The sequence below is a fragment of the Medicago sativa genome, chromosome 1, assembly GCF_051527215.1.
Source record: "Medicago sativa cultivar Bolivia chromosome 1, Bolivia_mono, whole genome shotgun sequence".
NCBI lineage: Eukaryota > Viridiplantae > Streptophyta > Magnoliopsida > Fabales > Fabaceae > Medicago > Medicago sativa.
The window spans coordinates 72,299,768-72,315,679 of record NC_140749.1 but is presented as its reverse complement, the minus strand read 5'-3'; the positions used below and the strand labels follow the sequence as shown (position 1 = coordinate 72,315,679).

At 37.8% G+C, this 15,912-nt stretch overlaps 2 protein-coding genes across 3 annotated transcripts; both read left to right on the top strand.

The window, feature by feature from the left end:
* Positions 1-541: 541 nt before the first annotated feature.
* LOC146957108 (pathogenesis-related protein PR-4-like) lies at positions 542-13,198 on the top strand. 2 transcript variants are annotated; one of them, XM_085734129.1, is made up of 2 exons: positions 542-827; positions 12,937-13,198. In XM_085734129.1, the coding sequence occupies exons 1-2, from the start codon at positions 558-560 to the stop codon at positions 13,099-13,101; spliced, it is 435 nt and encodes a 144-aa protein (XP_085590255.1). In that variant the 5' UTR covers positions 542-557; the 3' UTR covers positions 13,102-13,198. The 2 variants fall into 2 exon arrangements, with proteins under 2 accessions (XP_085590255.1, XP_085590248.1); XM_085734122.1 differs by lacking the exon at positions 12,937-13,198 and adding an exon at positions 1,088-1,687.
* A 1,617-nt stretch (positions 13,199-14,815) lies between these two features.
* Positions 14,816-15,847, top strand: LOC146957107 (pathogenesis-related protein PR-4-like). Its single transcript, XM_085734136.1, has 2 exons — positions 14,816-15,101; positions 15,581-15,847. Exons 1-2 carry the CDS (start codon positions 14,832-14,834, stop codon positions 15,743-15,745), a joined length of 435 nt encoding a protein of 144 aa, XP_085590262.1. The 5' UTR covers positions 14,816-14,831; the 3' UTR covers positions 15,746-15,847.
* The last annotated feature ends 65 nt before the right edge of the window (positions 15,848-15,912 follow it).

The window sequence follows — 15,912 nt, the reverse complement described above, 5'->3', positions numbered from 1 at the left end:
TTGTTTTTGTGATTTCGTCGTCTCTGAACGACTCTGTTTGTTTTGATTTCCCGTCTTTGTGCGGTGTGTTTTTGATTTCCCGTCTTAGTGCGGTGTTTATTTGATTCAGGTTGAAAGATTAGCTTTGAGCAAGTGCAGATCCGATCAATGACAATGACTTTGGCGTCGTCAACGTTGCAGATCCGGAGACATGAGTATTCCGGAGACATGAATATAGTCATATTAGTCATATTTGTAGGCATAGGTACTTTGTCGTTTTATGCTATTAACATGGATGTTGTGAGTTTGTTCACAGATTCACCCTTTTTGTTTTTAGCGAATTTGGATTTGTATTGTATCGATGTACTCTATCAATTTGAATGAATGAATATCGTTTATTTTTGTCAAAAAAAAAAAAAGCATATGACTCGGTCAAGAAAAGAAAGCATGATCAAACGGTTGAAAGGCATTAATTGTTAGACTTGAGATTATGTGGTGTGACTTCGTTTACCTCTCTCTCTCTCCAAGTCAATAAATTTGTGCACCATGCTTCTACTATGAAACACAAAAAAGAGAAAATGGAGAGCACACAGAGAACTTTGAGCTTGTTGGTTTTGTGTTTCCTTGTGGGAACGATGCTAGTGAGTGGTCAGAGTGCAAACAACGTTAGGGCAACATACAACAATTACAACCCTCAGAATATTAACTGGGATTACATTACTGCCAGTGTATACTGTGCTACTTGGGATGCAAACCAGCCCTTGTCATGGCGTAGCAAATATGGTTGGACTGCCTTTTGTGGACCAGCTGGGACAACAGGCAGAGATTCTTGCGGCAAATGCTTGAGTGTATGTCCACTTCTCTCATTTTAGAAAAATATTAAATGTACATCATTTTGAACTCAATTCAATTTTTACTGAAATTAATCCCTCTAAAATCTGACCAACACAAACTCACTAGATTTCTTCATTTTGGGCCATTTTTTGATTTAGTAGTTGTTGTCATGTGCATGAACTTAATTATTGCCAATTAGCTAGTCAAAGAGAATTGTGGATTACTTGTTAAAGTTCAATTAATGATAGTATTGTGGTGATGACCGATGATGCAGGTGACGAATACTGCAACTGGTGCTCAGGTAACGGTGAGAATAGTGGACAAGTGCTCCAATGGTGGACTGGACTTAGATGTGAATGTCTTCAATCAAATTGATACCAATGGACAGGGTTACCAGAAGGGTCACCTTACAGTTAACTATAGCTTTGTTAATTGCGGCGGTGATTTATTGACTCATCACTGGTGTAATAATTCACTCTTTATACAAATAAGTAGCTAGAGTTTATAACCCCGTAAATAAAACTAATGTAGCAATCAGCTCAAACGGCTATTAGAGAGAGTACAACTACAACAAAAATGGTTTAAAAGAAACCCGAAACAAAGGCACATATACCGCATGCACTATCTAGTGAACCTGCGTACAAGTGCGAAATCATGTAGTAAAAAATAGCGTCATGTGAACATTCACGTCCAGCGGCGTATCTAAGACCCTAGGTTAGGGGGTGCGAACTTTTTTGACCTATATAACTTTTAATTTTTTCCTCACACTTTAGTCCTCCAAAATATATATTTATGTTTACATAATTGGTCATTGTTGACTTGTTGTTAGCTTAATGCTGCTTCATTTTTAATATCTCTGGTTATTGGCTATTGCAAATCGAACTGATCAAATAATTGTTTGAAATCTTAATCCACTTGCAAAATGAGGGCATACATGTCTTTTTTTACAATTGAACTAGTTACAAACCCGTGCTTCGCACGGGGGTTCAGTAACGTATTTGACAAAATATTATATTGGAAGGATAGATTGTGAAATGACAGATAATTATAAACCATAATACAATATTTAGAGTACTCTTACATTACGGATTACAAAATTAAATCTTTAAAATGGTTTGATCACAAGTAACAAATGAAAACATATTTTGTCAGCTGTAGAAACACTTTTCCAGTAATAATTGATATCTATCTATAAACCAATGAAAACCCTATTACCAAAGCTGCCTGATTTATATCATTTTGACTTTCAGCTTCAACATATATAAATCATTTCACATGATCTACAGCAAAGACAGATATTAACTGCAATTTAGTATCTAGTTCTTTCAGGCGAACAAACTTCTGCATCAGATAGATAGCTGAAAGCCTCTCTACCTAATTTATATCATTTTGTGTTTTTAGCTTCAACGTATATAAATCTTTTCACATTATCTACAGCAAAGGCTAGGGATGTCAATGGATACCCATGGGTACGGATAATATGATACCCGTCCCCGCCCCGTTGGATAAGTATGATACCCGTGCCCGCCCCGTATCCTCGTGGGTACTCACTATACGGGTACCCGTGGGTATTGAGGTATCCATGGGTACCCATGGAGTTTTGAATTTATTTATTTTTTGGTACAAATAATAACTTTTTTTAATTACCAAAAAACTTCAACTTTTAAACATCCATACATAATCCACTCAAAATTTCATAAATCATACATAATTCATAGAAAATTCATGATTCTTATATAATCTATATGTTTTATGATGTGAATGAAGTGGAAACGGTGAACTTAATAAGATGAATTAAAAAAATTTAAAATAAAAATAGGTTATTATTGAGGATTTTTAGGTGGGGGGTAAAATTTTCTTCAATAAGGTACCAACTTTAAGTAATAAGATATGATATATAAAGATATATTAGTAATTTACTTAATTTATTATCGGGTATGGGTACCCATAGGTATGGATACAATCCAATCCGTGTCTGTGTCCAGATAATAATGGGTAGTCAAATACCCGTTTATTATACCCGTGGATACCAGTTTAGCTACCCGCTCCATACCCGTGACGGATTTTACCCACGGGTACCCGTGGGCATGGGTATTTTTGCCACCCCTAGCAAAGGCAGATATTAAATGCAATTTAGTACCACGTATATAAATCCTTTCACATGATCTACAACAAAGGTAGATAGTAACTGTAATTTAGTATCCATTCCTTTCAGGTGAACAAACTTCTGAATCAGACAGATAGTTGAATGCCTCTCTACTTGATTTATATCATTTTGCCTTTCAGTTTCAACGTATATAAATCATTTCACATGATCTACAGCAAATGCAGATATTAACTGCAATTTAGTATCGAGTCCTTTCATGTGAATTATACGCACTTTTAAAAACTTGTTTTAAAGGAGAGATGTTCAAATTACGGAATATTACCATTCTTAGTAAATTTGAGAATGAAGTTCGCATAATCCAAATATTTGTGATGCATGGTTTAAGGCATGGGGTTCAGTAACGTATTTTGTAAAAAAAATGTTCCGAAGGAAAAATGAACAAATTAATGAATATTGCACAAAAATTAAGAAACTTTATCAAAATATTTATGAAAGCTTTGTCAAGAGCAGGAAAACATCATAAATTACATAATAGTTAAAATTATAAAAGTGAGCGCTACTGTCATAGAGTTACCAAAAAGGGATTAACACCAATATTTATATGACACAAAATGAACGAAAGAAACACATTAAACTCTTTAGCGTCTTGTGTAGGAACTTGTTATTAATATTTTGACCGTTAAAAAATAAAAAATCTCTTTGACGTCAAAAAAGTAATATCAACAGAGCAATATTCAGTCTCTTCACATATGCTTAGTAATATTCAGTCTGGAAGATTACATTGAAAGGATAGATGGTAAAATGACGGATAATTGTGAATCATTGTAATATGTCAAAATATAAACCTTAAAAACCATGAACCATCAACTTAGTTTTAAATAGTTAAAAATAAAAAAATTGTAAAATAGTTAAAAGTTTTTAAAAATATAAAAATTGGAAAATATTTAAAAAAATTGGTGAGGTAGCACTCAACCAAGCAACACTAAAAAAATTATATGCATTAGCGTAACAAAAAAACAGACAGACGGACATAAAATATTACTCTAAACGTTAATGTGTGTATATATTCGCGAGGTTGAAGAAAGGAGATAAAAATATTTGGGATCATTAAATGACAGCGTGAATAAAAATATTTGTGACATTGTGATGATTAAACGATATTGAAATTAAATATATAAGTGATAAAAAGATAATAAAATTCCTTTGAAAAAAAGTAATAAAATTAAATGGAATCTCCTTAAAAAATTAATGGAACGGTTAAAAAAAAATAAAGTTAAATGGAAGAAAAAAACATATTGAAATATAATATTGAAAAATAAAGAAAAAGTTTCCGGCGTGAGTTGAAAAGAGGTGCTTGTGAAATAAATTGTCGAGAAGTAGTTTTTTAAAGTAACATTCAACAGCTTTTGGTCAAAGCTCATTCCATTCAATTTTATGCGTTCAAAAAAAGTACTTTTTTTAGTAAGTACTTAATTGATATTGTATTCGGCCTAACTTCTCCTTAAAAATGTAGAGAAGTTTGAAAAAAAGTCGGGTCAAACGATACCTTAATCTCCCACAACGGCAATGTAGAAGCAATTGAATTTGGGAGGAAAAATTGAAAAAATAGTTAAAAATATAAAAATTGGAAAATAATTAAATGTTATTAAAAATATAAAAATAAGAAAATAATTAAAAAAATTGGTTAGGGGCAAAAATGGAAATTCATAGGTCAAACCTTAAAAAAAAAAAAAAAACCCTCCAATAATTGAATTACCAAAATGCCCCTCATAGGGGCAAATTGGTAAATTCAATGGACATTTCCTTTCTTATATATATAAGTAGATTAGCACAGACCACGTAAGTCAACGTGAATTGAGTTCCAGTATACCTATGTACACTAACTTTACTTAAATCTATGTATAGAATTCACTGTATGGTTTGCAGGTGCATAAAAAAACGAATCGAAAACATTTAAATTGTTTAAAATTTCATTTTCCTGTACAATGTTAGTGGAAGATTTTTATTTATTTTGTCTAAAGAGTGGCCGGAAATTGTTTACTAATGCGTGTAAGATTAACTAATAAAGAAGTGCAGGATGGGACCAATTGTCCATGGTGTAATATGGAGCCAGAAACACCAGAGCATGTTTTACTGCAGTGTATTAAGAGTTCAAAGACTTGCAGTGCCGTCAAAGGTGAGAAATTTTGTATGGAGAGTGGCCCGAAATTGTTTACCAACGCATGTAAAATTAACTGAGAAGTGCATGTTGGGACCAATTGTCCTTGGTGTAATGTGGAGCTGGAAACAGCAGAGCATGCTATACTGAAGTGTAATAATAGTATACAAACTTGGTGAAATTTGGATTTGTGGCGTTATATAGAGAGTGCGCTGCAGCCGTAGATAAAATCTTTCAAATTTAGGATGTTCTTCCTGAAGAGGATATGTGTATGTTTGCTATGAATCTATGGAGTTTATGGAGGAGTAGCAACTCATAAATTTGGGAAATTGTTGTTTTATAATCCATAGAGAGAGCAGCTTGCTGGCAGAATGGCGGACTGGGCGACAAAATGTAACACAAACTACATCAGAACAGCATGTGCAGCAGGCCAGGTTGTATTGGCAACTTCCTCCAAATTATATTAAATGTAATGTTGAAGGTGTGGCGGAAGGTGGTTAGAATCCAAAGAGAATTTCTTTGGGGAGGGGTGGGAGGAGGGAAGAAGATTAGTTGGGTAAAGTGGGAAACGGTTTGTCAACATAAGAAGATGGGGGGTTTGGGGGTGAAAGATATTCGGCTCATGAATGTGAGTCTTTTAGCAAAGTGGCGATGGAGGTTACTAGATGGGGAGAGAACCTTGTGGAAGGATGTTTTAGAAGAGAAGTATGGGTCGTGTGTGGGAAGTTTATTAGAAGGTAATGGTTATGTGTGGCCGCGGCACTCTTCATTGTGGTGGAAGGAGATTAAGGTTTTATCTTGGAGATGGATGCTTCAAAGAATGAATACTCCGGTGTGTCTTTACTACGAGTGGTGTTGGGACCCAATATATTGTCTTGGGAGGGTTCAATTGGGCTTATAGCAGGTTTGGGGTGTGGGAGGTGTGTCTGTCGTCTGAGGAGTTCTGGCTGTTTTTTGGTTCGTTAACAGCAGGCCTGGAGGCAGCATCGTTCCCTTGGCTGACCTGCTGTCTTTTAGCCGCTGCCTTCTGGTGTGCAGCCTTTCTTTTGGCATGTTTCTGTTAGGGAACTACTACTATCACTAAGCTATCTAAGAAAATAAAAAAATACTGAAATCTTGCTTGTGTTTTATTGATGGTTCAAGTCCCTTTTATAGGGGATACAAGGAGCACATATAGGCCAGCAACGGCACTCCCAGTACAAGGGTAAAACAAAGGTAAAAATAAGACAGCAAAACAATGTTTGGAGTTATCTGCCAGCAACCAATGACACTGACAGTAGTTTATTTTGGGCAAGTTAATCCTCCAAGTTACCAAGGAAATTGTCCTCTAGTGCCATAAAAGGGATCCCTTATTTGGGCTGATAGTCACTTAGGTATTTGGGCTGATGTATTGCTCTCTTAGGGCGGCCCATGCTAACATTACCATCCGGTGGGAAAACCACCTTGTCCTCAAGGTGATACTGCAAAGTGAGAGTTTCCCAGTCTTCCCAGCTGGTGTCTTCCGGAGCTAGACCCAACCATTGTACCAGAACTTGACGGCGAGGTGGAGTGGTGGACATATCCATTTTAGAATCAAGGATGGCGAGGGGGGTGATGAGGGGGTGATTGTTAAATGCATCTGCTGGGAGAGGTTCAGTGATGGTTGTGAAGGCTCCATGGTGAGACTTAAGGAGTGAAGAGTGGAATACCGGATGGATTTTGGAAGAGTCATGCAAATCTAGTTTGAAGGCAACTGGACCGCATTGGTCAATGATAGTGAATGGTCCGTAAAAACGGGGTGAAAGCTTATTATGGGAGTGGCCGGTGAGAGATAGTTGGCGGTATGGGCGGAGTTTAACATAAACAAGGTCACCTACTTTGAAAGTGCAGGGACGACGTTTTAAATCCGCGTAATGTTTCATTCGAGCCTGAGTTTTGAGGAGTTTGCTGTGGACTTTGGCTAGCATTTCTTGGCGGGATTGTAGTATAGTATCGACTGCCTCAATGTTGGAGTTGTTGGCTAAGTATTAAGGGATGGATGGAGGGGGTTTGCCATATGTAATTTGGTAGGGGGAGAGTCCGGTGGATGAGTGGACAGATGTGTTGTATGACCATTCTGCGAGGGAGAGATAAGAACTCCATTGTGATGGTTTGGAATGTGTAAAGGAGCGAAGATAGTGTTCCAAAACACGGTTCAAGACTTCTGTTTGACCGTCGGTTTCGGGATGGTAGGCTGTACTCATGCGAAGCTTGGTACCACAAAGTGTAAAGAGGTCCTGCCAAAATCGACTGATGAAGATGGGGTCACGGTCTGACACAAGGCTGCGGGGCATACCATGGTGTTTGCAGATAAGATCAAGGAAAAGTGTAGCTACTTTGTATGCGGTGAAGGTAGTGGGTAAGGCGCCAAAATGGGCTCCCTTGGAAAAGCGATCCACAATGACCAGAATAGCTGTGAAGCCGTTGGAGGGAGGTAGGCCTGTTATGAAATCCAGAGAAAGGTCTTCCCATATTGCAGTGGGGACAGGTAGTGGCTGGAGTAGGCCGGAGGGGCGCCTGGTTTCATATTTGATTATCTGACATACCGGGCATTGAGCTACAAAGTCACGAACATCTTGACGCATTCCTGGCCAATAAAAATTATCTTGTAGGCGATGGAAAGTCTTCAGCGTTCCCATGTGTCCAGCCAGTGGAGAGTTATGATATTCTTGGAGGAGTTTGAGCTTGAATTCGCTTGCGGAATCAATCCATATTTTACCTTTGAAAAAGATCAAGCCGTCCGAAATGATATAGTCCTGGTGAGCTGAGGGCTGAGTCTGGATGTTGTTGAGCAGTGTTGTGAAAGCTGTAGAAGTGTGTAAGTTCTTGCGCAGGTCTTCCAGGAAGGCAAATTGAGGCACAGACAAAGTGTAACATGCAGCAGGCTCCACAATGCGGGAGAGTGCATCAGCAACGACATTCTTCTTACCTGTTTTATATTGAATTGTAAAGTCATAACCCAAAAGCTTAGAAAGGTATACCTGCTGCTCCGGCGTCTGAATTACTTGGGAAATTAATTCCTTGAGGCTTTTATGATCTGTATGTATGGTGAATTGGTGACCTAACAAGTATTGTCTCCATTTCTTGACAGCGGTTGTGATAGCATGTAGTTCCCTGACGTATGTTGATGCACGAAGTAACCTTGGGCAAAATTTTTGGCTAAAAAAAGCAATGGGGTGGTCGCGTTGCATGAGGACGGCACCCATGGCAGTGCCGGAGGCATCAGTATCCAGGTCAAAGGGAATGGAAAAATTTGGGGATGAGAGTATGGGGGCAGAGGTCATGGCCTGTTTGAGGGCTGTGAATGCGGATTGAGCATCGGGGTTCTATTGGAAGGAGTCCTTTTTGAGGAGGTTGGTTAATGGAGAGGCAATAGAGGCATAGTTGCGGATAAATTTTCTGTAAAAATCGGTAAGTCCTAGGAATCCTCGAAGGGCAGTGACAGAGGTGGGTGTGGGCCATTCGACCATGGCTTGGATTTTGGTGGGGTCGACTTGGATACCTTGAGGGGAAATAATGTGGCCGAGGTATTCCAATTGGCATTGGGCAAAGAGACATTTGGAGCGTTTGAGGTAAAATTGATGGTTAAGTAGTGTTTCAAAGATTTGTTCAAGGTGGTTGAGGTGTTCTGTGAGGGAGTTGCTGTAGACGAGGATATCATCAAAAAAAACAGCTGCTGATTTTCTGAGGAAAGGTTAAAGTAGTTTGTTCATGGTGGCTTGAAAAGTGGATGGGGCGTTGCAAAGACCGAAGGGCATCACACGATATTCGTAGTTGCCTTGGTGAGTTCGAAAGGCTGTTTTGTGTGTATCACTGGGGTTCATCCGGATTTGATGAAAACCTTGTTGAAGGTCCAGTTTTGTGAACCAGGAAGCAGGGCCCAAATCGTCAAGCAGCTCATCAATTGTGGGCATCGGAAACCGGTCTTTTATGGTGACAGCATTAAGAGCGCGGTAATCAACGCAAAAGCGCCAAGTTCCGTCTTTTTTTTGACCAATAAGACAGGAGAGGAGAAGGGGCTGTGGCTGGGTTTGATGAGGCCGGACTCTAGTAATGAAGAGATTTGTTTCTCGATTTCGCATTTTTGGAAATATGGGTAACGGTAAGGGCGTACATTTACGGGGTTGGCATGGGGTTGAAGGTGTATGTGGTGGTCGGAGGGTCGTGGTGGTGGTAGTGAGGATGGAAGGGTAAAAAGTGGTTCATATTTGTTGATGAGTGTGGTAATATCTGGAGGTATGTGTGATTTGTTGGGAGAGGTAAGTGGGGGGTCGATTGGAACAATGGCTAAGTGAAAGAAAGAAGAAACAGCATGGGTTTGTAAGCATCTTTTAAGTTGAGGGGCAGATAGGTCATTGGGCCTGTTGGTAGCATCAGCTTTGAAAGTAATGGGCCGACCCATGAGTTTGAAGGACATAGTTAGGGCTGAGTAGTCTGTGAGGATCGGGCCAAGACTTTGAATCCAAGGAATACCTAAAACTAGTTCGGTACCACCCAGAGGGAAAACATGGAGATCCAGATTAAAGTTTTGGCCTTGAATAGAAAGAGGGGTGTTGGTACAGATCTGTTGACAGGGCATAGTTTCACCGCTGCCGATCATGACATTGAGGGGTTTAGGGGAGTCTGTAAGGGTTAGGTTGAGATGTTTGGCAAGCCTGGTTTGGATGAAATTGTGTGTGCTACCACTGTCGACTAAGATTGTGACAGGAGTACGATGAATGGTTCCAGTAATGCGAAATGTATCGTGAGAAGAATAACCTGACATGGCGTGGAGACTGAGTTGGGCTGCGTCGTTGGTTGTATCTGTAGAAGTTGATTCCGGCGGTGGGGATTGCGGCATTTCTGGTGTCTCTTCAGAATCTGGGTCGTCATCTGAAATAAGGAGATAGAAACGACCTTTGCACTTGTGATTGGGTCCGAAACGCTCGTCGCAATTATAGCATAAATTGCGCTCGCGGCGAGATGCCATTTCTTCCGGTGTGAGTTTTTTGAAGCGGATGTTTGGGTTGGTGTTTGTAGTTGGTGTTGTGGAGGGTGAAGGCAGATTTGCGATGGTGGTGGGAGTATTATTGAAGGTTGAGGGTAGTTGGGGAGGTGGTGAAGGCAGTGTGGGGTTTGTTTTGTTTTTGAAGTAGCGGCGACGGTCATCAATTTTGTCTTCTTGGATTTTTGCTAGTGCTGTAGCATGTGGGAGGGACATGGGCTGAAAAGCTTGGACTTCTCTGCGGATTTCTGGTGATAATCCAGAGACGAAGCAGCTAAGGAGAAAGGCGTGAGGTAACCCAACCACACGGTTGGCAAGTCTTTCAAAATCGGTGAGGTATTGGTTGACGGTGCCGCGTTGGGTTAGTTTGAATAACGCACCGCGTGGGTCATCGTAAAATGAAGGTGCGAAGCGGGTTTCAAGTGTGAGGAGAAGGTCCTGCCAGGTGTTGATAAGACCGTTCTGGACATCCATTGGAACCAACTAAGTGCTGGTCCGTCCATATAAAATGAGGCGATGGTGAGGCGTTCGTGGTCGGGTGTGTTGTGGTAGTCAAAAAATTGGGTTATTTTGAAGATCCAGCCGAGAGCATCTTGGCCATCGAAGCGTGGAACTTCAAGCTTCATATGTGGTTTTAGGTTTGGTGGTGGAGGAGGTGGTGGTGGTGGTGGTGTGGAGTTGTTGCTGCTATTTCGCAGACTAGCAACGTCTGTGGCAAGAGAGTCCAGCTTAGCACTAAGGGCTGAGATAGCATCTATAACAGAAGGTGATTGGTTGAGATCATCAGTGGACATATTTCTGGGTAGGGTAGAGAAAAAGACAATGAAAGCACCAAATTGTTAGGGAACTACTACTATCACTAAGCTATCTAAGAAAATAAAAAAATACTGAAATCTTGCTTGTGTTTTATTGATGGTTCAAGTCCCTTTTATAGGGGATACAAGGAGCACATATAGGCCAGCAACGGCACTCCCAGTACAAGGGTAAAACAAAGGTAAAAATAAGACAGCAAAACAATTTTGGAGTTATCTGCCAGCAACCAATGACACTGACAGTAGTTTATTTTGGGCAAGTTAATCCTTCAAGTTACCAAGGAAATTGTCCTCTAGTGCCATAAAAGGGATCCCTTATTTGGGCTGATAGTCACTTAGGTATTTGGGCTGATGTATTGCTCTCTTAGGGCGGCCCATGCTAACAGTTTCGGTCTATTGTTGGTAGCTGCGGCTTGGAGTGTTTGTTTTGGTGGTCAGCTGGGTTGCTGGGCTGGTTTTATCCGTTGTGGGTGGTGAGGCGTAGATATGCAGGTGGTATTTAGCTTGTATAGCTTCGCCTCACTATTGGGCGGTTGGTTTTTTTCTGTGGTGCTTGGGTCTGGTTTTCCGTCTATATGCGGGACCTTTATTGTATTTGTCGTTTTTTTTTCCGCGGTAGATGCTTCTTGCATTTTATCCGACGTGAATAATATTAGCCATTTCAAAAACAAAAAAAATGTAATGTTGATGTCGTGTTTTGAGTATCATAACAACGCGGGGATTGGAATCTGTCTTCGAGATGAGTTTGGTATGTTTGTTGGATCTAAAACTGTGCAGTTGCATCCGGTTCTGACAGTTGATATCGGTGAAGTGTTAGACCTGCTAGCAATTTAGGAGTGGATGGGAGAGCTGGACTGTTCTATTTTGCTTGGATTCTAAATAAAAGGGTTGTGGATGCTTTCAACTCAAATGTGAAGATAACATAAACGTCATGAATTGAATAGGTGATGTCATTGTTGAAATTGGTTAACCAACGTGGCTGCTCTGGAAAATACTTGGGTGACATAATGTCACCGTGACATTAAATTTGGGTCATACAAAGGTGTTGTGTTGTGTGGCCCAGATGTGTTGTATGTGTTGTGTGGCCCAGATGTTATGTGATAATGTGTGTTGTGTGGCCCAGATTTAATGTCACGGTGACATTATGTCACCCAAGTGAGTGAAGAAGAAGAGGCACATAATTGTTTTAATAGAGCATTTAAATCTCAGCCATTAGTTTTTAATCCAAAGGCTGAAAATCATTCCTACCATTCTCACATAAAAATATCATTCTCACTTGATATGCCCCCTATATATATATATATATATATATATATATATATATATATATATATATATATATATATATATGAGACAGCTTATGAGTTATGATATGTTTACGAGATGTTTTGTCCAAAACACGATCTTTATATTCATCTCAAGTTTTAGTTAAATTAAAGAGCAATGCTATATCTTTAGAAAAATAACATCAAGAATTCTTCAAGAATAAAGAATAGCCAATCACAATGCACTATTTGCCACAATTCAAGGAGGTGTGGCTGAAAAATAGGAAGTGGACAAATAAATCATCCAATTAAAATTTGCCAACTATTTCTTGAAAAATTCTTGAAGCTATTTTTCTTGAGAAGTAGCATTTTCCTAAATTAAATAATTAAATTAGCAAGGAAGAGTTTCTTTATTGTGAAGATGTGGTAGCAAAAATATTAAAGCTATACAATTGAGTTTTCTAATATTATTGTACTAGCTTCTACTCCATATATTGGGCTGTCTTTACACTACACTTTATGTGTATGATTTTGATGTAATGTTTTAATATAATGGATTGAATTACCTTTTACTCTTGAATAACAATATTTTTGCGTAAAAAATCTTTAATGCGATACAAAAACGATGGAGTGCTAGCCAACAAAGATTCAAACACCAAGTTTTTCTGTGTGGCTTTTTGTGGACTTGTAAATGGACTTAATTATTATCAATTAGTTAGTCAAGGAGATTTTTATCTTTACCTTTGATAGTTGAATTAATATTAGTGGTGATGATGCAGGTGACAAATACTGCAACTGGAGCTCAGGCAACAGTGAGAATAGTGGACCAGTGTGCCAATGGTGGGTTAGACTTGGATGTGAATGTCTTCAATCAAATTGATACCAATAGACAAGGTTACCAGCAGGGTCACCTTACGGTTAACTATGTCTTTGTTAACTGTTAATTAATGCGAATGAATCACTCTTTGTGATGATAAGTTGTACTACTGTCTAATAATACCATAAATAAAACAAGCGGTGCTACGCGTATACTTGAATAAATCTATCTATATTCTTGTGTCTTGTTCTTATTTGTCATTTACTATATATATAACTTGCTATTTTGGATCTTATCATCTCTCACATATTGGAAAGAAGTAAATTCGAAGCTAGGCATATCAATTTTTTTTTTACTAAAGCACGGTTAACTCATCATTAATAAGAAAAAGTTCAATACAAGTAGGAGAATACTCAAAAACTTGGTGACTTCCTCAAGAAACGGCCTAGCTAAAGTATGAGCTGACATATTTGTTTGTCGCCTAATAAACTTCACCTTGAAGATGAGATTTAAAGATAACTGGCTCTTAATAGCAAAAACTATTGCATAAAATTCAAAAGCTCCATGTCGTTGTGTTGAAAGGGCAAAAGTACTAGAATCTTTTTCAAAAATCACTTTATCCCACCCCTTAGCATTGGCAAAAATCACCAAGATAAAAAAAAAAAAAAAAAAAAAAAAAAGAGTGATTTGGGATCTCCTTGCCTTAGCCCTCTCCCAAGCACAATAGGTCCAACCCAGTCAAAGTTCATCAACACCGAGTAAGTGACAATCTGACACTTTTTATAATAAATAATAAATGCAAATATATTTTTGTTTGTGAGCTTAGTTTAGTTGGTAAGAGATTTCATAATATATGCATAGATCGGAGTTTGAACCTTAGACAACTCTCTTATTCACCTTAAAAGATGAATTTATAACCATTAAACTACTTAAAAATAAAAATAAAAATAAAAATTGACAAATGTCAAGTCAAGAAAAAAAACTAGAGGGGAAAAGGATGTTTTTGTCATTGTGCTAGCCCTTTATTTTCTCGCCAGCCCTTTATTTTCTCAAGTCTATAGTAGATAGATGTATCCATACATGTCAATTTAACATTGTAGAAATTCTCAAAAATAGTTGTTATTTAAACACATTTTCTTCTAGTTTTTTTTTTTTTTACAATTGTATGCATGGATCCTCCAAATATATTTATCTCGATTTATATAGATTGATTGTGAAGACAAATCAAACAACGACTATATAAAATTTTCTTGGAAAATATGAGAAAAGAACTAGACAAAGAAAAATTAAATACAGGCCATCAAATCAAAAGAAAACCAAACAAGCATATGAAATTAGTGTTTTAGTCAAGAAAAGAAACACATTAGTTGGTCAAGTAAAAAAATAGAGAGGGGAAATGATGTTTTTGTCATTGTGTTAGTCCTTTATTTTCTTAAGTCTATAGTAGATAGATGTATCCATATATGTCAAATTAACAATGTAGAAATTCTCAAAAATATATAGTTGTTATTTGAACACTTTTCCTTTTGGTTTTTATTTACAATTGTACGCATAGATCCTCGGAATATTTTTCACGATTTATATAGATTTACTGTGAAAACAAATCAAATAACAACCATATAAAATGTTCTTGAAAATATGGAAAAACTAGAAAAAGAAAAATTAAATACCCACCATCAAATAAAAAGAAAAACAAACAAGCATAAGACTTAGTCAAGAAAAGAAACACATAATTACTTGATAGACTTTAAGATTACGTACGTAGAACAACGTCGTACGTGTGACGTCACTTATCTTTCTTAAAGTCTATAAATTTGTACACCATGCTTCTACTATGAAACACACAAAAAAGAGAAAATGGAGAGCACACAGAGAACTTTGAGCTTGTTGGTTTTGTGTTTCCTTGTGGGAACGATGTTAGTGAATGGTCAGAGTGCAAACGGTGTAAGGTCAACGTACCACCTTTACAACCCTCAGAATATCAATTGGGATTACAACAGAGCCAGTGTATACTGTGCTACCTGGGATGCAAACCAGTCCTTGGAATGGCGTAAAAAGTATGGTTGGACTGCCTTTTGTGGACCCCAGGGCCCTCGTGGTAGAGAGTCTTGTGGCAAGTGCTTGAGGGTATGACCGTACTTACTCATTTTATAAAAATTTATCAAAATATACTAGCTTATTTCATTGATTTATTTGAGTTTATTTGCAGACATATAATATAAGTATATGTAAGATAATTTCATTGATTTATTTGAGTTTGTATGAAGACATATATGTAAGATCGTTAAACACAGACTTGACCTAAACACATTTATAATTAGGTCATAAATCGTTTTCGGCTTGTTTCTATGAACTCTATAATAGCTATGAAAATAATTTATAACACATTTATAATTAGGTCATAAACCGTTTTCGGCTTGTTTCTATGAACTCTATGATAGCTATGAAAATAATTTATAACTTAAGAGTATATATAACAAAATATGATATCTCTATGAGATTTTTTGTCGGGGGAGAAGATCTTTATATTCAACTCAGTTTTAGTCAAGGAGATTTTTTTATGTTTACTTTTGATAGTTGAATTAATATTAGTGGTGATGATACAGGTGACAAATACTGCAACTGGAGCTCAAGTAACAGTGAGAATAGTGGACCAGTGCGCCAACGGTGGATTAGACTTGGATGTGAATGTCTTCAATCAAATTGATACCAATGGACAGGGTTACCAGAAGGGTCACCTTATAGTTAACTATGTCTTTGTTAATTGTTAATTAACGCAAATGAATCACTCTGTGATGATAATAAGCTATACTACTGCCTAATAATACAATAAATAAAACAAGCAGTGCTACACGTATACTTGGATGAATCTATATTCTTGTGTGTTATTTATCATTTACTATATAACTTGCTATTGTGGAATAATAGGGGATTTTGG

Bases quoted from the DNA above. Each gene is read 5' to 3' on its own strand.
- LOC146957107 (XM_085734136.1), top strand. From the start codon at position 14,832: ATGGAGAGCACACAGAGAACTTTGAGCTTGTTGGTTTTGTGTTTCCTT. The intron at 15,102-15,580 runs GTATGACCGTAC...GTGATGATACAG, and splicing joins CTTGTGGCAAGTGCTTGAGG to GTGACAAATACTGCAACTGG.
- LOC146957108 (XM_085734122.1), top strand. From the start codon at position 558: ATGGAGAGCACACAGAGAACTTTGAGCTTGTTGGTTTTGTGTTTCCTT. The intron at 828-1,087 runs GTATGTCCACTT...CCGATGATGCAG, and splicing joins CTTGCGGCAAATGCTTGAGT to GTGACGAATACTGCAACTGG.